General features: G+C 37.3%; 2 protein-coding genes and 2 long non-coding RNA genes across 5 annotated transcripts in view; 1 reads left to right on the top strand and 3 right to left on the bottom strand.

Annotated features, from left to right (window-relative positions):
- LOC141017767 (exostosin-1) overlaps positions 1–20646 on the top strand; it is a 275169-nt gene that overhangs the window by 148112 nt on the left and 106411 nt on the right. The window lies entirely within an intron of this gene.
- Positions 7941–9127, bottom strand: LOC141017769 (uncharacterized). Its single transcript, XR_012180674.1, has 4 exons — positions 9064–9127; positions 8790–8929; positions 8547–8565; positions 7941–8195 (listed from the first exon to the last, which is right to left on the bottom strand). It is a non-coding gene; the product is annotated as an uncharacterized lncRNA (long non-coding RNA).
- Positions 11888–13222, bottom strand: LOC141017768 (uncharacterized). The gene is made up of 4 exons (XR_012180673.1): positions 13093–13222; positions 12816–12958; positions 12477–12495; positions 11888–12134 (listed from the first exon to the last, which is right to left on the bottom strand). It is a non-coding gene; the product is annotated as an uncharacterized lncRNA (long non-coding RNA).
- LOC141018370 (uncharacterized) lies at positions 15038–20182 on the bottom strand. The gene is made up of 5 exons (XM_073493330.1): positions 20156–20182; positions 16187–16285; positions 15916–16052; positions 15685–15709; positions 15038–15310 (listed from the first exon to the last, which is right to left on the bottom strand). The coding sequence occupies exons 1-5, from the start codon at positions 20180–20182 to the stop codon at positions 15287–15289; spliced, it is 312 nt and encodes a 103-aa protein (XP_073349431.1). The 3' UTR covers positions 15038–15286.

The following is a 20646-nucleotide window of genomic DNA, read 5'->3' as shown; positions in this document are numbered from 1 at the left end:
GCTTTATTAATCCCAAGTGATTAATAAATTACATTTATTAGTAGTGTATCTCCTACATATTTATGGTGCCGTCCGTGCGAGGCCACTTAAAACCACAGTTCTCTGCATTAAATTAATGTGTACAGACAAACATCGGTTGTAACAATCAAAACTTAAGCTGTTTTAATGTTGTTTTGCTGTCCACTGAGTGATTAATGCGATACTTAACTTTATATTCTTGACTGTATATACCTTTAATTGTGTGTGAGCATAAAACCTCTGCTGAGCTGTGATTGTGATTGTGATCCTGCGTTGGACCAGATCTGTGATATATTTGCATGCAAAAGTGTCGTTGTACACTTTTAAAAGTAACTAGTTTTGATGAATCCTAAGCTGTTGCGCCGTGCCAAAGCCTAGAGAATCATCATGAGTAAAGTTAGTATTTGCTGCGATGTTCCAGAGATATTTGTAACTTGCTGAGACCCTCGTGTTATTCTGATTTAGATTAGCTACCTAAACAGAAAACAGCTGTGTAAACAGTGAGAGGCTTTTATTTATTCTACCCTATGTAGTATCAAAATTGGTTGCTATGGCACCAATCGCATTCAAAAGACAGTATATTTGACTGTGTAAAGGAGGGCAGAAAACCTCTATCAGTTCAAATTGTGAAATCACAAGTAAATGAATGCAATACTAGTTGCTGGTTGAATGTTTTCTGAAGTGCTGGAAAAAAACTGTTTGTGCTAAACATAAAAGTGGCAGGATTCACTGTGTATGACCAGTGAACTCAACTGCTGTAACTTTGTCTGCTGAGAAGTGAACCCTTCAGAGCCCAAACCATCACTGAGCCAAACTTTGATAAACAAGGGGGGTATGTCAGTAGGCGGAGCTAAAAAGTCCCTCCTCTAGACTCCTCTAACTGTAGCCTTGTTAAAAATTCAATTTTGAGACAGCGCCCCTGGTGGCCGACTCTGTTAAAACTTTTTTAAGTCTGCGATAGCTCCCTCTGCTGACCGACTCTGTTAAAATTTTTAAAATTTGTGACAGCTCCCTCTGCTAGCCAACTCTTTTAAAATTTAATTTTTTTGAAACAGTCCCTGGTGGCTGATAAATAGCACACTCTGCTGGCTGACTTGGTTAAGTGAATTTGGTCTTTCAGCTTTAATAGACTGAAATTTTAGACAGAGCCAAATCCCACACATCGATTTGCTAAATTGTATTACTGGAAACCTGTGATACTGCAATACCTACTATAGTGAATTAATGGGTCTCATTAAAATGGGTCTCTTGGAATATTCACGTCGGAACTTCTCTGTCATACACTTGCCATGGCCGAATTACAGGTAAGAAAGTACTTTACCTTTCTCTCGTGAACAAATTGAACGTATGAACAAACAAACATTACTTTTAAAATTGTTTAGAAGAGCGATAGAGACCGACAACAATTATTTCTTGCTAACGTCTCAGCATGACATAGCCTACATGTCTGGCACTAATAAAGCTACGATATTTGTCATACTGACGTGATACTTATACAGCATAATCTAATGACAACAGCAACACTTATCACGGGCAGTCCTGTAGCCCAAGTGAAGAGGCTACGGAAAAAGAACGGCGCAGATAAAAAAGTAACCTGATGTTTCCATAATGTAGGCTAGTTGTCAACAATTGATGGGGATAGATGCTTTACCTTGCCACTTTTATTGTTGTTGTTGTTGTTATCGTTGTTGCATTGTGATTTTACACCGCTTTGATCTATAAATAAAGTCATAATTCAATATCCCTGTTTCAGTGATTTTATAACGAGGATTAGGAAATCAATGCAGAAAAGAATGCAGGAGTGTTTCCACGTCACATTAGATAGCAATCATATAACACATACTGAGAAATTAGTAAGTGCTATCAGAGGTGGGTAATAACGATTTACATTTACTTCATTACATTTACTTAAGTAACTTTTTGGATAACTTGTACTTTTAAGAGCATAATTATGAATACAATAATGCAGTATATATAGAACTGTAGGCTAACTGTAACGGATTGCCTTTACATTCTGCATAACATTCTCTGTGTTTGCCAGGTGCATGTACAGTGAATTTGGTCAATATCACTGTGTCACTGTGCAGTCACTTTTCGGCAGGGCCTGCCGAAAAGTGACTGCACCCTGTAACTCTGAATTGGGAGGGGTTACATTCTCTGTCTTTTCAGCATTAATAGTAGAGGAAACCAGGTGCATGTACAGTGAATTTGACCAATGAGACCAGTGAACAGACCAATTTGGTCAATATCACTCCTTGCAATAAGGACTTACAGGCCCTGCCGAAAAGTGACTGCACCCTGTAACTCTGGATTGCAAGGAGTGATATTGACCAAATTCACTGTACATGCACCTGGTTTCCTCTACTATTAATGCTGAAAAGACAGAGAATGTAACCCCTCCCAATCCAGAGTTACAGGGTGCAGTCACTTTTCGGCAGGCCCTGCCGAAAAGTGACTGCACAGTGACACAGTGATATTGACCAAATTCACTGTACATGCACCTGGCAAACACAGAGAATGTTATGCAGAATGTAAAGGCAATCCGTTACAGTTAGCCTACAGTTCTATATATACTGCATTATTGTATTCATAATTATGCTCTTAAAAGTACAAGTTATCCAAAAAGTTACTTAAGTAAATGTAATGAAGTAAATGTAAATCGTTATTACCCACCTCTGATAGCACTTACTAATTTCTCAGTATGTGTTACATGATTGCTATCTAATGTGACGTGGAAACACTCCTGCATTCTTTTCTGCATTGATTTCCTAATCCTCGTTATAAAATCACTGAAACAGGGATATTGAATTATGACTTTATTTATAGATCAAAGCGGTGTAAAATCACATTGCAACAACGATAACAACAACAATAAAAGTGGCAAGGTAAAGCATCTACCCCCATCAATTGTTGACAACTAGCCTACATTATGGAAACATCAGGTTACTTTTTTATCTGCGCCGTTCTTTTTCCGTAGCCTCTTCACTTGGGCTACAGGACTGCACAGTAAAAAAAACATTTCTCTCAGTGCTGCGTCTGCCAGCTGACCCGTAGTAGACCTACGCCCACTTCCTCTGAACTGATGCGCATTCTGGTCGGGGGCAGTCGTTTTTCGGCAAGCAGTCTCTTCTCGGCACTACACCGGGATAACGGCTTTTCCTGCCGGGACGTCCGCCATTGCACCTTCACGGAACGTGAATGCTCATCGACTTTGGTCGAGCAACCAATAGGAACGCCCAAAACAGCTTGCTCTGTAAAATGAACTGTGATTGGCTGAACACTGCCGTCACGGCACTGATTTTTTTAAAGCCTGTATACAGAGCCAAGAGGAGACACAGAAGTCCAGTGTTCTGTCATAACACTATGAATTACAATATGCTGAAAGGTTATTATTGATTTTTGACCAAATGATGCCAGAAATAACTTACACACTCCAGCTTTCAGTTGTAAAATATACATTTGATAACTTTAATCCAAATTCAATTAAACATTTTTAGTACTACTTGAAATTTGATTTTGATATAAAATCAAAGAATTAAGTTGTTAACTATACATCCAAGTATTTTTGATCAGAATTCACATTTAGATCAAATACTTTGGCCTTTGTTATTAACACATTAGCTGTCAGGTCCTTTGAAATCCAAACGCCTGCTCGTTTTCGAATTTCACGCAAGTTTGAGTTAATTTACCAAGCCAACTCTAACTCTAATCGAAAATCGATTAGAATTTAAAATTTAAAATAAAATAAATAAAACAAAGTAAATACAAATTTTTGAAGAAAAAAACCTAGAACAATGGCAGGGACCGACGAATCTAACTCCGTAAGTTTAGTGGATCCCTCAGACAATCTAGATTCAGTAATATTTGATCTTACCATAGAGTTGCTACCAGGTTATGCAGAGGAAATCCAGAAAACCGACCCTAGTGAGCTACATGGGATAATGTCCGCGTTAGTATGCCAGTCCCTAACCGAAGAAATGAAAGGATAAACCTGAGAGAAAATGTTAGGGAGCATGACTATCGTGATGTCAGCACAACAAAAATGCAGAGACCAATTGCTAGAGAACGCTCTAAATGAAATAGAAGTAAAAAAAACAACCACAAAACCCTTAAAAAGCAACTTGATGGAGTCCTTAACTAAGGCAGAAGACCGCATTAACCAACTTGAGTCTCAGGTTAAAGCACAAGAGAAGGAACAGGCCAAACTGCAGGAAGGAAACTCAGAGCTCAAACAAATCCTTCACGGCCAAGGGCAAGAGCTAGATAAAACAGAATATCAGCTCAAAGTCTGGGACAGGGCCAGAGAAAGTGAAAGGAAATGTCTCCAAGACATGCAACAGGCACTAAAAGAAACCAGGGACCAAGTTAACGAATCCCATCTTGAACAGATGGAGAAAGAGGCAGAGCTAGAAGAGATTAAAAGGGAATTAATTAATTAATTGCAAGTGATTAATAAATTACATTTATTAGTAGTGTATTTCCTACACTTGCTTTTGCTTCTTCATTGCACCTGTTGTCACTTTTATTTGCACCAAGGCAGGTGAAACTGATTTACAATCATGTGTGCTTCCTAAAGGGACAGATTGATTTCCCTGAAGTTGAACTGACTTGGTATTATACTTTGACGATTAAGTGATCCCTTAATTTTTTTAAGCAGTGTATATTAGAATTCAACCTATACACGATTTTTGGGGCAAATGCCAATGCCAATATGAGTAAGTAAAGAATTCCGATATTGATATATCAGCTGACATACACACTTTTTTTTTTTTGCAGTGATCCCTTGATTGTGGTTATCAAATATTTAACAGAGGCAGGATATTTTACAGTTGAAGAAGAAACTAGGACTAGGACTGGTCTTGGTCTTGGTCTTGACTGGGTCTCAACCCCTTGAAGTCTTGGTCTTGTCTTGATCTTGATACACTCTGGTCTTGGTCTTGACTTGTTCTTGTTTTAGGTCGTCTTGACAACAAGAGTGGCAGCTCTAGTTAAAACCCCTTTTTTACCACATTACATGCTGATATTTCTGTGATGGTCTGTGAGGACCCTGAGATGACCCCTGATGAACTCCTAAAACAGCAGTATTTAAGTTACAGAGTATTTGATCATTTCACCATTTTGCTGTTTATAAAACATTTTGTTCAGTTTTTCAGACATCTACCCCACACAGACGAAAATAACTTTGGCAGAATCACTTACTCATGTCTTTGAGGAAGTACGATTAGACAATAAGATTAGTGAACATCTTATCATCTATGTGCAGAACTTGGCATTGCAAAACAGAATGACAAATACAGAATGAGTAGATAAGACACTTGGGTTAAAAAATTAATAAAAACATAAAGAGACAGGTAACTCATGATTGATCACCTCTAGATGTCACTTTGCTTGAGTCTTTGGGATGAGATGTGATGAGCTTTGACACTGGTGAATGAAGGTAGTGAATGATTGTGTATGTGGCCACTGTGATGTGTTTTTCAGGATGAAGTGTGTTATAATCTCTGTGGTGTTGATGCTGGTCATCCTCATGGCTAAACCCGGGGAGTGTCTTTCTCAACCTGTCCTCGACTTTCTCCATATTATCACTGAGAATGCAGTCGGTAAATCACAAGTACACATACATACTGAGTTGACTTTAACAGATTTGAGAAGCTGGAACCATCAAATGTTTTTGCTTGGAAGGACAGTGACCCCATTATCTTTGCAGTTCTAGTACAGATGTTATTCTATTGAAGGACAGCTATTTTCAGTTGCTAACAAGCATCGGTCAATACTGAAACTCTTCTTCCAGTCTGCATGACCAACATGCATCTTGGCCCAACAGTAAATCTCACCTCCAGAGCAGCCTCAGAGCAACAAAACACTTCATACATGTTAATGTCAAAATAAGCTCGTTCAGCCATAACACCTACACCAATCCTCACTCAGACAGCATACATTGTCACTCATAACACACTGAGCTAAAAATACAAACAACAGGCAGTGCTACAGAAGTGATCAACTTTTATCATTGAAGTTTGACGATTCATACAGTTTTTGTTAACAAGCCTTTGATTTAAGATAGGTTACTTTTCCTAAACTATTAACACAGCAACACCCTGACATGATTTCAAAATGCAACAAAACTTAGTTTACATACAACTCTGTCAAAACAAGACTAAACTTGACTCTATGAAATCATTCTTTCAAAACACAAGCAGGATTTCTATCCAAGAGGATCAAATAGTCAATCGTAGTGCAACAACTTTCAAATACTACTGTAACAGTAGGCATTAGGCGCCAGAGTTTATTTAGGAAAATATTCCGTTTGGATTGTAACATTTCAAAAGGCTGTAGCTTGGAAGTGGTGAGAGATAAATCCATAGTGTAAATGAGAAAAATATTCATAATGACCTAAAGTTTGTGATGGGAGTAAATTTAATCATCTAATTTGCATATTGTGACGTCACCAGGTGACTGAAAGTAACTTTCAGTAAAAATGATTTTTGAACATATTTACACAGAAAAAAAATATTTATATTGTCAAATCATCCTCAAAATAAAGGAACAGGAGTTTGATTGGAGTAAATTTACTAATCTAATTTGTATGTCACCAGGTAAAATTCAGTAAAACGGAATTCTGAACATATTTACACAGTAGATTTTTTTTCATTTCATTTTTTCATAGATTTTTTTCATCCTCTCATCCTCAGAGTAAATGAACAGGAATCTGATAGGAGTAAATTTCCTAATCTAACTTGTAAAAAGAAAAGAAAACTCGCGCCGTGATCAGCGTGTGTTGCTTGTGTGACAGTGTGTGCAGCTGCAGCATCGTCAGTCACTCGTCTCTGACGAGCGATCGTCATCAGAGGGCAAATCGTCCCCTTCTGAATCGCGATCAGCAAAGATCTGTGCAAGCACCTCATCCGCACTGTAAAGTCTTTTGGGCATTTTGTTTTTTATTACAAAAATCGCTGTCTGTCTCTCGATCTGTCCAGCACACTTCTGCCACCGCTCCGCGGCTCTCTCCTCTCCCACTCTGCCGTTTAGCCGCTGCCGCTCCGACAGCGGGTGTCGGGTTTCAAACTTTTTTTTCTCAGGTATTTTGCATAGAAACACACCCCCAAATGACGTCAGGATTGAAGCTGAATCTATTGGCTATCTAGTGGTAGCAAGCAGTAACAGCACAAGGCAGTAGATTTAAAGATATGGGCTGTTTTAATGAGCAATGTTGCCTGTCGCAATAATGCGACTTTGGCGCCTAGAGGGTTAAATCTGCATCACAATAATTGACATGTTTCTGTTCTACCTGCATACAACACACATCATGAGTTCCAATGTTTTTTTTATAATTCAGCCCAGTCATTTTTGAGCAAATACACAAATCTGACTCATTTTCCATTTATAGAATGTACAGTGGAAAAAATATTACTGAATTGACAGATGTGCTGCAGTTTTATTATTAAGTGGTAGTAGTATTACTGTAGTGTGAATTTCTACTCCATGGCTGCAATTATCATTAAAAAAGAAACAATCACCATGTGCAAAGATATTCTAGATATCTTAATACTGTCACTGAAGAATACACATCTGCCATCATGCTGTTTTGAATGTGTTTTTAACAGTTTTGAAAACAGTGTGTTAGCAATTGAAAAATGTGCTGCATAAATGCAGTGTTTGTTGATGTAAGAGAATGAATGACAGAAGACTTAATGGATTTTGTAAGATGTGGTCATTGAATGCATTTTGTAAATAAATTGTAAATACATTTTGGTCATATGAAGAGTGTTCATTTTATAAACTGATTACACCAACACACAAATTCTTCAGATCTACTTAATATAAACATTTACCTCTGACTTAATAAAAAACAATGTTATTGATTACCATCAGCAATAAAATAACAAGCATGTATTCACTTAAATAATACAACAAAACAGAGATTGTATTTTGTAATGCAGCTTTATTCAGCAGGATAGTTTTCACTATCAAGCAATTTTACATTTTACAACATCAGTTAGAGCTGTGACTAAAGCCACTACATTTCATGAGCTCCATGTTTACTCAGCCAATTATTTCTTGCTTTGCAAAGCACAAAGATATAGCTCAAACCATATCTTCAAAATCAAGAACAGACTCAGTCCTGAAAGTATTGCTTCGCTCTATCGTACTCCACTTCATCTTGGGACCTTTCCAAACTGTTTGCATATCAAGTTAGAGAACAGGGGAAAAACAGAGACAAAACGATTAGTCGATGATTAATCAACAGAGGTTGAGCAACAGAATGATAATTGACAAATATTTTAATAATTGAATAACCTTTGAAAAAAAAAATGAAAGAAATTCACTGATTCCAGCTTCTGAAATGTGTCCGCTTGCTTCTTTACTCTCTGTTATATCATCATGAATTTAAATGGGTTTTGACAAAATAAGGTACTTGAAGACGTCAACTTGGGATCTGGTTCATACTGATGCTTACTGTGTTTGTTAGTTTTGAGGCATTTCACAAAGTTTTTAGATTAAAAAAAAAAAATTCTAGTAGTACATACCGTCTCAGTCTGTTGAGTGCTAAAGGGACAAAAAGACAAAAACTACATTAGTATATTACCATATTTGAAAATCTTCATTAATTATCACATTAATGATGCTCTCTATACTTAATTTGCTGAAATGCCTAGGACTAAGTAAAATATTTTTGCTAAACACAGAACTAAGTGAGTTGTATGTAGTAAGTTAGTACAGTTAAGTGTGATTTGTTGTCAGCTCAGTATGTATGAACACTTGTGATTTACCTCCTACTGGCGATTGGAAACAGATCGGAGGGTTTCCCTTACATTCAAGTTTGTACACGACAGGTGGAGAACCACACTCCCCGGGATCAGCCATGAGGACGACCAGCGTCAGCACCAGAAAGATCATAACACACTTCATCCTGAAAAACACATCACAGTGGCCACATCCAGAATCATTCCCTGCCTTCATTCACCAGCGTCAAAGCTCATCACATCTCATCTAAAAGACTTAACATATAATAAAGTGACATGAGGATTAAATTTGACTTCTCACCTTTCCACAGCTTGATTGTGTCACAGACAGCAAAGTGAGATCTAGAGGTGATGTGGACGTCTTTGCTGAGCAGTCGTGAGTTACCCGTCTCTTATAATGATGAGGATGGATAATCTTGTCTAGTCATTCTGTATTGTCATTGTATTTTGCACATGGATGGCATGATGTTGATCTAATCTCACTTTGTAATGATGAGACATTTTACTGTTCTCACGATAACACAAAGTTACGCAACACTACTTCTCTATGGCCTCACAAAATGTGACCACTAGAAGTTCTGTTCCGTAATTGTTTATATGATTAAAAAAGACAATTTATGATGTTTTTGCTGAAAAGACGTAAATTATTTGTTTTATCAGCAAAATATCATCATATACAGTCACAAGCACAAAACAGAGACAGCCTGTTTGTATTTCAGCTTTTTATTCAGCAAGATAGTTTTTGCTATCGAGCAATTTTTACATTTTTAAAATCAGTTAAAGTTGTGACTAAAATCACTACGTACATCTCAAGGGCTTCATGTCTAAGCATCCAATCATTTCTTGCTTTGCAAAGGACAAAGATATAGCTCAAACCAAATCTTCAAAAAGAAAGCCGTCATTATCATACTGAGACGGATGGTAGTCCACTGTAGGTGAGGATCTTTCCACTCTTCTATACCAAGTTAGAGAAGGGACAAACAAAACATCAGATTTGAAACAGAGAGTCAAAAATATAGTTTGGTACTTTTGTTAAAAGTGACCTAAAATATCTCAGACTACACACAGTTAAGTAACCTAGATAAAATGTGGGGTGGAGGGTTGTGGGAGGTTCTCAGTCTATTTGCATGAAGCAGTAACGTCAGAGACGTGGCAGGCAGACAGTGACACTGACTAACAGCCAGACAACAGCAGCCTGCCACACAACACAAAAACACACCAGTGCACAACTTTAAAGCCCCAGCATGTGTTTTAATGTTGCTTGTACTTTTCAAACCGGCGTGGATTATAGGCCCGACCCGACAATAAGCCTGACTGCAATACAACATTTGAAACCCGCGCCCGAGTCTAAACCGATACCAGAAATAGACCTGTGCACCCCTGGGTGTGTTGGTCTTAAAGTGAGGTGTGGTCAGGCGCACTGATGGCAGATTGCTCTCTTGAGGCAGCAGAAAGGGACAGCAACCTTAGACCAACAAAAAGCTGGTCTGAGGTAAAAGCGCAGTCTGTTTCCTGCTATTTAAAGAGTGCATTATTCAGACAGTGTGCATTATTCACACCGTGCGTACACTCCGACTTTATGATTTGAGAGGCTGCTTTCAGTTATTTTAAACATTTCCATGAATGCAGTAATGTACTGTAACACATATCATGGCACATTTAAACAACAAAACTAAAAGCTGTAGTCATGAACTCTCCAAAGGAAACGAGTCAGGAGTTTTAGATAATCAATGAAGTTTATCAGCTGTTCCTAGTGCACAAATGCGCATGTTAATGTAGAGATACCCGTATCGTTTCTGCTGCTGGAGAATTAATGCAGGTAATGTCATTAATATTTTCCTCACTAAAGACGTATTTCACCCTCTCATCCCATCTGTTGTTGATCAGAATGATATTTTTTATGACCCGTCTCGCCTGATCCCCGGACTGAGAATCACGCACACACAGAGGGATGCGCAGCAGCACTCCTCCTCGGTTAAATATATATATATATATATATATATATATATATATATATATATATATATATATATATATATATATATATATATATATATATATATTTTTTTACATATGCAGTCAAACAGAGTCGTTAATGGGACAGGTAGGTGTGTGTGTTTTGTGTGTGTCACTGCAAGCAGCTTAATTACCATCTCAGAAGTGATGAGGGGGTGCGTGTCACAGAGACTTGGTCAGTGCTTACGCAAAGGAGCATAGACTTTAGAGCTGCCAAAAAAATTAAAAATATACAAATAAAGCATGGAACCCGGCCCAACCCGCGCCCTAATTATGTATTTAAAAACAAAGCCTGTCCCAGCCCTAGTCAGAGGTCGGGCGGGGTTCCGTAGGGATCGGGTCAGGTTGCAGATCTCGAGTGTGGATGTGTACAAACTGACCGACACCTCCCTCATCCTCCATTTAGGTTAGGATAACTTTCCCTGTTATTATTTTTATTAATACATTAAGTTCTGGACACATCATAGAACTCCTGTCATAGTTCTGCCCAACTTACACCTGACTGAAGGTCTTATCACCCACAACAATTAAAGACACCTGTGAGGATGGACAAGGCCTTTAAAAGATGGTCATCTGTAGTAGAGCGGCAAAGATTAGCTGGTTACTCACCACCTATTTTTTATCATTATTTTTTTGTCAATTTTCAAGCAGAAATGACACTTGATGGTTCCAGCTTCTCAAATGTGGGAATCAGCTGTTTTTCCTCATTTTACATTATAGTCCCTTGAATGTCTTCAGCTTTGGCCACATCCAAACGAGACATTTACATCATGATCATCTTGGGCTCTAATAAAATTGTAGTTTTAACTGTTTTTCTGATGTTTTATAGACTGAATAATTTATCTGTTGATTCAGAAAATGCCAGAATTTAATCATTTCCAAAGTGCTGCTTTACCAGAGAAACAAACTGCACTCAAAAACAAACAGAAAGACACTGGTAGAGTGATTATTTGATAGTAATCAAACCGACACACACGTTTTAAGATCTTTAGAGTTAATATAAGCCTTTACCTCTGCCTAAATAAAAAACAGTGTCCCACATAATCATCAGAATTAGTGATATAAAATTACAGAAACATGCACACTTAAATAACACCACAAAACAGAGATTGTCTTTTGTAATGCAGCTTTATTCAGCAGGATAGTTTTCACTATCAAGCAATTTTACATTTTTCAACATCAATTAGAGCTGTGACTAAAGTCACTACATCTCAAGAGCTTCATGTTTACTCAGCCAATTATTTCTTGCTTTGCAAAGCACAAAGATATAGCTCAAACCATATCTTCAAAATCAAGAACAGACTCAATCTTGATAGTACAGCTTCAATTTATCATCATCCCATCAGTCCACGTCCACTGGGGAAAAAATAGAAAGGAATCAGTTTGTCAGATAATCAAGACAATATTAATCAACAAATATTTTAATAATTGAATATGTTTTTTCAATAATTTTTCAAGCTACAATGACAGAAATTCACTGATTCCATCTTCTGAAATGTGTCCCCTTGCTTCTTTACTCTCTATTATATAATCTTGAATTTAAATGGGTTCGACAAAAGGGGATTTAAAGATGTCAACTTAGGATCTGGTTCATATTGATGCTTACTTTGTTTGATATTTTTGAGGCATTTCACACAGTCTTTAGATTGTTTTTATTTGTGTGTTTGAAATCAACAGAAGTAACTCAGTAGTACTTACCGTTTAGCAATGTTGAGTGCTAATGAGACAAAAAGAGGAAAATGACATTAGTATGAAAACCTAAATAAACATTAGTATATTTTTATTAATTTGACAATCTTTGAAATTAGAACATTAATGATACTGTTTGTACTTAGCTTTAGGTTTATTAGCTGAGATACCAGGTCTAAATAAAACATTTTAGCTAAACACAGAACTAAGTGAAGTTGTACAGTATGTAGTAAGTTAGTACAGCCAAGTGTGATTTGTTGATCACAGACTAAAGTAGACTGCTGTTTGTGTAAATCTGTGGTGTACCTGTAAAAGTCAACTCAGTATGTATGTACACTTGTGATTTACCTCTTCCTCCCGTTGATTGGAAACAGATCGGAGGGTTTCCCTTACAATTAATTGTGGACACGACAGGTTGAGAACCACACTCCCCAGGTTCGGCCATGAGGACGACCAGCGTTACCACCAGAAAGATCATAACACACTTCATCCTGAAAAACACATCACAGTGGCCACATACACAATCATTCACTGTCTTCATTCACCAGCGTCAAAGCTCATCACATCTCATCTAAAAGACTTTGCATATAATAAAGTGACATGAGGATTAAATTTGACTTCTCACCTTTCCACAGCTTGATTGTGTCACAGACAGCAAAGTGAGATCTAGAGGTGATGTGGACTTCTTTGCAGAGCAGTCGTGAGTTACCCGTCTCTTATAATGATGAGGATGGATAATCTTGTCTAGTCATTCTGTATTGTCATTGTATTTTGCAATGCCAAGTTCGGCCAATGAATGGCATGATGTTGATCTAATCTCAATTTGTAATGATGAGACATTTTACTGTTTGCATGGGAACACAAAGTTACACAACACTACTTCTCTATGGCCTCACAAAATGTGACCACTAAAGTTTTGTCCCGTAACTGTTTATATTATTAAAAAAAACATTCATGATGTCTTTGCTGAGAAAGGAAGTAATTTATTTGTTTTATCAGCAAAATATCATCACATAAAAATAACAGGCAAAAAAGCATATGGATGAAGAAATTTTGATCTGATCTCAATTTCTAATGATGAGACATTTTGTTTTTACGTGGGAACACAAAGTTACACAACACTACTTATCATCCCCCGGCTCAATGGCCTCACAAAATGTGACCACTAGAAGTTTTGTCCCATGTATGTAAAATAACAGGCAGAAAACAGAGACAGCCTGTTTGTATTGCAGCTTTTTATTCAGCAGGATAGTTTTCACTATAAAGCAAGTTTACATTTTTCAACATCAGTTAGAGCTGTGACTAAAATCATGACGTACATCTCAAGGGCTTCATGTTTACTCATCCAATTATTTCTTGCTTTGCAAAGGACAAAAATATAGCTCAAACCATAACTTCAAAAAGAACACTGGTCACTCAACAGAACCGTAATTATCATACTGACTGATGGTAGTCCACTGTAGGTGAGGCTCTTTGCACTCTTCTATACCAAGTTAGAGAAGGGACAAAGAAAACATTAGATTTGAAACAATGAGTCAAATTATCAACAGAGAGAGTAAAAAATATAGTTTGGTACTTTTGTTAAAACTGACCTAAAACATCTCAGACTACACACAGTTAAGTAACCTAGATAAAATGTGGGGTGGGGAGTTGTGGGAGGTTCTCAGTCTATTTGCATGAAGCAGTAACGTCAGAGACGTGACAGGCAGACAGTGACACTGACTAACAGCCAGACAACGGCAGCCTGCCACACAACACAAAAACACACCAGTGCACAACTTTAAAGCCCCAGCATGTGTTTTAATGTTGCTTGTTCTTTTCAAACCAGTGTGGATGTGTACAAACTGACTGACACCTCCCTCATCCTCCTGTTAGGTTAGAATAACTTTCCCTGTTATTATTTTTATTAGTACATTAAGTTCTGGACACATCATAGAACTCCTGTCATAGTTCTGCCCAACTTACACCTGACTGAAGGTCTTATCACCCACAACAATTAAAGGCACCTGTGTGGATGGACAAGGCCTTTAAAAGAAGGTCATCTGTAGTAGAGCGGCAAAGATTAGTTGGTTACTCACCACCTATTTTTTATCATTATTTTTTGTCAATTTTCAAGCAGAAATGACACTTGATGGTTCCAGCTTCTCAAATGTGGGAATCAGCTGTTTTTCCTCATTTTACATTATAGTCCCTTGAATGTCTTCAGCTTTTGGGCTGTTGGCCACATCCAAAAGAGACATTTACATCATGATCATCTTGGGCTCTAATAAAATTATAGTTTTAACTGTTTTTCTGATGTTTTATAGACTAAATAATTTATCTGTTGATTGGAAATGATTCAATTCTGGCATTTTCTCAAAGTACTTCTTTACCAGGGAATTAAGAACATTCAGAAACAGAAAGAAATATGAAGAGTGTTAATTTTATAAACTGATCATACCAACACACACATTGTCAGATCTACTTAATATAAACCTTTACGTCTTACTTATTAAAATCAACGTTATTAATTATTATCACCAATAAAATTACAAGCATGTATTAACTTAGATAATACCACAAAACAGAGATTGTCTTTTGTAATGCAGCTTTATTCAGCAGGATAGTTTTCACTATCAAGCAATTTTACATTTTTCAACATCAATTAGAGCTGTGACTAAAGTCACTACATCTCATGAGCTTCATGTTTACTCAGCCAATTATTTCTTGCTTTGCAGAGCACAAAGATATAGCTCAAACCATATCTTCAAAATCAAGAACAGACTCAGTCTTGATAATATTGCTTTGACTTATCGTACTCCACTTCATCTTGGGATGTTTCATAAAAGCATCTCCGTCCACCCCTATACCAAGTTAGAAAAGAGGGGGAAAATAGAGAGGAATCAGTTTGTGACATTATCAACAGAGTTAATCAGCAGAATGTAAATTGACAAATATTTTAATAATTGAATAACTTTTACAATAATTTTTCAAGCAAAAATCAAAGAAATTCACTGATTCCAGCTTCTGAAATGTGTCCACTTGCTTCTTTACTCTCTATTATATCATCATAAATTTAAATGGGTTTTGACAAAATAAGCTATTTGAAAATGTCAACTTGGCATCTGGTTCATATTGATGCTTGCTATGTTTGATAGTTTTGAGGCATTTCACAAAGTCTTGAGATTGTTTTTATTTGTTTGGTCGAAATCAACAGAAATGACTCAGTAGTACTTACCTTCTTCCTCCTCTTCCTCTGTATGCTAAAGGGACGACATAATGATGACATAAATAAACATTAGTATATTCTTACCATTAATGATACTGTCTGTACTTAGCTTTAGTTTTATTAGCTGTTTTATTAGCTGTAAGTTAGTACAGTCAAGTGTGATTTGTTGATCAAAGACTAAAGTAGACTGCTGTTTGTGTGAATCTGAGGTGTATCTGTTAAAGTCAACTTGTGATTTACCGTCTATCCCCGCCCTGACACCTCGGTACAACCCTTTTGCGATCCGTCCGAATCGAGAACCACGACGACGGGCCTCCCCGGGTTCGGCCATGAGGACGACCAGCGTCAACACCAGAAAGATCATAACACACTTCATCCTGAAAAACACATCACAGTGGCCACATACACAATCATTCCCTGCCTTCATTCACCAGTGTCAAAGCTCATCACATCTCATCTAAAAGACTTTGCATATAATAAAGTGACATGAGGATTAAATTTGACTTCTCACCTTTCCACAGCTTGATTGTGTCACAGACAGCAAAGTGAGCACAGTAAGATCTAGAGGAGATGTGGACGTCTTTGCAGAGCAGTCGTGAGTTACCTGTCTCTTATAATGATGAGGATGGATAATCTTGTCTAGTCATTCTGTATTGTCATTGTATTTTGCAATGCCAAGTTCTGCATATGAATGAAGAAATTTTGATCTGATCTCAATTTCTAATGACTTGACATTTTAAAGTTCAGCATATGGATGACATGATGTTGATAATGATGAGACATTTTACTGTTTACACAAAATTACACAACACTATTTATCATCCCCCGGCTCTATGGCCTCACAAAATGTGTCAATTAGAAGTTCTGTCCCGTAACTGTTTATATGGTTAAAAAGACAATGCATGATGTCTTTGCTGAGAAAAAAAGTAATTCATTTGTTTTATCAGCAAAATATCATCATATAAAATAACAGGCAAAAAACAGAGACAGCCTTTTGTATTGCAGCTTTTTATTCAGCAGGATAGTTTTCACTATCAAGCAAGTTTATATTTTTAAAAACATTTTTCCACTCTTCTGTACCAAGTTTGAGACAGGAAAAACAAAACAAAACAAAAAATTACAGTTGAAACAATTAGTCAAATTACAACTGAGGTCAATCAACAGAATATTATTATTTCTTGACAGAACTCATTCCAGCTTCTGAAATACATTTAGGGCATATAGCAGACACTTTTGTCCAAAGTGACTTACAGTAATTCATACATACAGTACAATTCATCAGTAAGTTTTTTGAATTGGTGGGACAAAATAAAGTATTTGAAGACATCAACTTGAGATCAGGGAAACAACATTAAAACCACTGACAGGTGACGTAATTAATATTGATCATGTCATTAAAATACAAAGTTTTGCTGGGAAACCTTGGGGTTACCAGGTAACTCAAATCACACGTCCAGCCACTGTTACAAACCAAGTAAACCCTCTCATGGCAATGGCACTCCCCGATGGCAGTGGCCCCCCAGCAAACCAGTGAGCCCTGACATGCCACAAAACCTGCTCAGTCATTGATGGACTGTATTCTTCAGCCATTCCAGAGCAGTTTTTGCAGTTTGGTAGGGTGCATTGTTCTGCTGTCAGTGCCACTGCTGTACCAAAAAACACTGTGTAAAATGTACCAAAATATAATTAACAACATATCAAAGCATTTTTATGATATTGTTTTAAATAAAACACTGCAATATGTCTGCTAAATCCCCTAAATGTAAATGTAAATATGTGTAATTTTTTTGTATTCTTAAACATGTATCTCATCATTTAGTCAAAACAAGGAAAAAAGTTAAAGCTAGGGCTACACAATATGGTCAAAAAAATCAAATTGCAAATATTTTGTCAGATACTGCAATATTTATTTATATATCCCATTGAAATCAACAGCTATTACTGATCAGAAGTGCTTACCGTGGAGCTGTCTCGTCTGCTAAACCGATCTTTTAAAATAGTACACTTATGATGCCCTTTTAACTTAGTGTTAGGTCAAGTAGCTGAGATGCCAGAACTAAATAAAAGATTTAGTACTTAGAAAATGTTGCATGTGTTCATGTTTTATAGATATTTGTTGATGGCAGACTAAAGCAGCCTTCTGTTTCTGTAAATCAGAGGCCTATATGTTGAAGTCAACAGATACACATGATTTACTTTTAAATGCCTCAATACATATACATAATACAATACATACATAAATACAGCCTTGGCCCCTCTCATTAGGCGTCTGAAAAAACACTCGCCGGGTTCAGCCATGAGGACAACCAGTAGGCCTGTCACGATAATCAATAAATCAATTAATCATACGATAAATTAAAATGAGCTCGATAATTTTGCCGGCCTCGATAATTTCCATTTGCATGCGGGGATACTGCGCTAATTCTCCGCATCCACCTTTGTGTGAAAGTTTCAGATGCGGTGAGGGGTGAAATTTCGCTGCGCCTCCGGAGGTAGTATCAGAGGCGAACCGAGCCGGCGGCACGGAGCGAGGGCGTGTCGATCTGATGGTGTTGGTGTCTGATAACTCTACAGATCCTTCACTCAACAAAATAAAAATAAATGTCCCACAAAGCAACGTTACAGGACCAAACAACAGGAACGTAGTAACTGGTCGTGTCTTTGGCAACTTATGTGAGGAAAAAAATACTGCAGTTATTCGTGGAGAAGTGTCTGTCAGCCTGTCGGTCTGAACGAGTCTTCGTCACATTTCTGCCCGAAAAACAGCGTCTGTCCCCGGCAAAAAACTTTAACTCACCAAGTGTTTGTCGCGCGACGGTCAGTTACTGTTGTCATGGTGACGGTCAGCCCTCCCGACAAGACTCAGTGAACTTAGTGAACCCCGAGAGTGAAATAGTCAGACAGCGTCCAGTTTACTGATGGCGATTATGTAATTATGTAAATGATAGAAAAACGTAACTTTGTCACTTTCCAGGATGTTTGGTGTGTCAGGATCTCAATCACAACACATTATAACAGCATCCATATGATTATAAACAGACAGCTGGTACATGTTTAGATTAACAGGAGGACACCGGGGAAACACCTTGAAAAAAACACATACGTCATCATCATCACGTGTACCGTCACGCCTCCGCATCACTACAGACAATGGTGCTAACATTGTTGCTGCAATAAGGAACCGTGGCTGGCCATGGCTCAATTGCTTTGGCCACAGCCTCCATCTTTATTTATTTTGGATATTTAAAATGTCTTTTTCACATTCCAATGTTAAATATTCTTTAGAAATAAAGGTTTATTGATCTTTGAAAGGGTGTACCTGCATTATTATGCCATTATCATTATATTAGTTGAAAAATGGTCTCAAAGCGACAATATTATCGTTTATCGCAATAATTTCTAGGACAATTTATCGTCCAGCAAAATTTGTTATCGTGACAGGCCTAACAACCAGCAACAACACCAGAAAGATCGTAACATACCTCATCCTAAAAAGAAAAACATACCCAGATCCAGTTAATTATGTGATTAGAAAAACCTTTTTTAAACCCTCTGCTGAAAGTCTTGAATCCTCCAAAACATGTTCAGCCATGAGAACAACCAACTTCAACACCAAAAGCTGAGAAAAAACTTCCTGAAAACAAGAACATAGTGGACACTGAATCAACTGTCAGATCTCTCTCTAGTAACCATTAGTTCATTCAACTGTATAGCACAATATGAAAAAGGCCCAATATGTATTAACTGCCTATTCTCAGTTACATATTGCAAAAACTCTCCATGTGGATCTGCTTAAAATAGCTTCATCTGTTAGGATACAACATACAACACCATTTCCAAAAAGATGGGACATTGTGAAATCATTAAACAGAATGTAATAATTTGCTAACCCTTTTTGACATATATGCAAGTGAAAACAATACAATGACAATGCTGAATGAATTTGAGGAAGAATGTAGCCTAAAAAAGTTGGTATAATGCTAACTGTTACGGGATTCAGCTATACAACAAAGGCAAACAAAAGTTCACATATGGTAGCCTGGATTACTTACAGTGTATATACATACATATATATATATATATATATATATATATATATATATATATATATATATATATATATATATATATATACATACATATATATTGTTATTCATGTTCATGATGTTTCTTCAGTTTACTGTTCAACCAAAAAATCGTTTTATAAAATCTAGCAACCAAGACAAATGTCTTTCAACACAGTTGACTGTGGGAAGTGTGCAGAAGACCTTATCATGTGTCAAGTCACAGTGATTGTGCAAGAACATTTATCATTTATCAGCAAACAGCACATTGATGTTGGTCAGCATTTTGTCACGCAACACCCAAAAGTGAGCAAGAGGCACCCATGGAAAGAGGTAGTAAGGGCTAAGTTGCACCTTCAGCATCGTTCATTTTTATTAGAGTCAAGCCAGGAGAGGATACAGTCATTGTTCCTCACCTGCCAAAACAAACTGATGGTTTCCATGCTCTTGCCGGGTGAAGTGTCAGTAAAGCATCAACAGTATGTAGGAGAAAGGAAAATTCTTTAACTTGATAACAATAATACATTGTACTTATATAACACTTTTCTGAATACTCAAAGACGCTTAACAAAAAGCAACAACAAAACAAAGAAAAACAAAACAAAGAAAACAATACAAAGATGAAATAGTCCATGAGAAGGGGAACGAAGCAGAGAAGGAGGATGAGAATAGAGTTTGTTAGTGGTCGTAGGCAGTGTTGAAGAGGTGTGTTTTTCGGGAATTCTTGAAGGTGGACAGGGAGGGGGGATCCTCTGATGTTTTTTGGGAGTGAGTTCCAGAGGGTGGGAGCGGCAATGGAGAAGGCCCTGGTTTGCGTCAGCAGATCTGAGATTGCGGGTGGGAGTGTGCTGGTGGAGGAGCTCAGACAAGTAGGGGGGAGCCAGGTTGTGGAGGGTTTTGTAGGTGA

Source organism: Pagrus major, chromosome 22 (genome assembly GCF_040436345.1).
Source record: "Pagrus major chromosome 22, Pma_NU_1.0".
NCBI classification, from domain to species: domain Eukaryota; kingdom Metazoa; phylum Chordata; class Actinopteri; order Spariformes; family Sparidae; genus Pagrus; species Pagrus major.
Note: the sequence above shows the minus strand (reverse complement) of the source record. Positions and strands in the feature narration are given on the sequence as shown.

Excerpts from the sequence above, each read along its gene's own strand:
- LOC141018370 (XM_073493330.1), bottom strand. The coding sequence starts at position 20,182 with ATGGAAACCATCAGTTTGTTTTGGCAG. Across the intron at positions 16,053-16,186 it reads CACAATCAAGCTGTGGAAAG|GATGAAGTGTGTTATGATCT; the intron begins GTGAGAAGTCAA and ends TGTGTTTTTCAG. Across the intron at positions 15,710-15,915 it reads TGTCAGGGCGGGGATAGACG|CATACAGAGGAAGAGGAGGA; the intron begins GTAAATCACAAG and ends TCGTCCCTTTAG.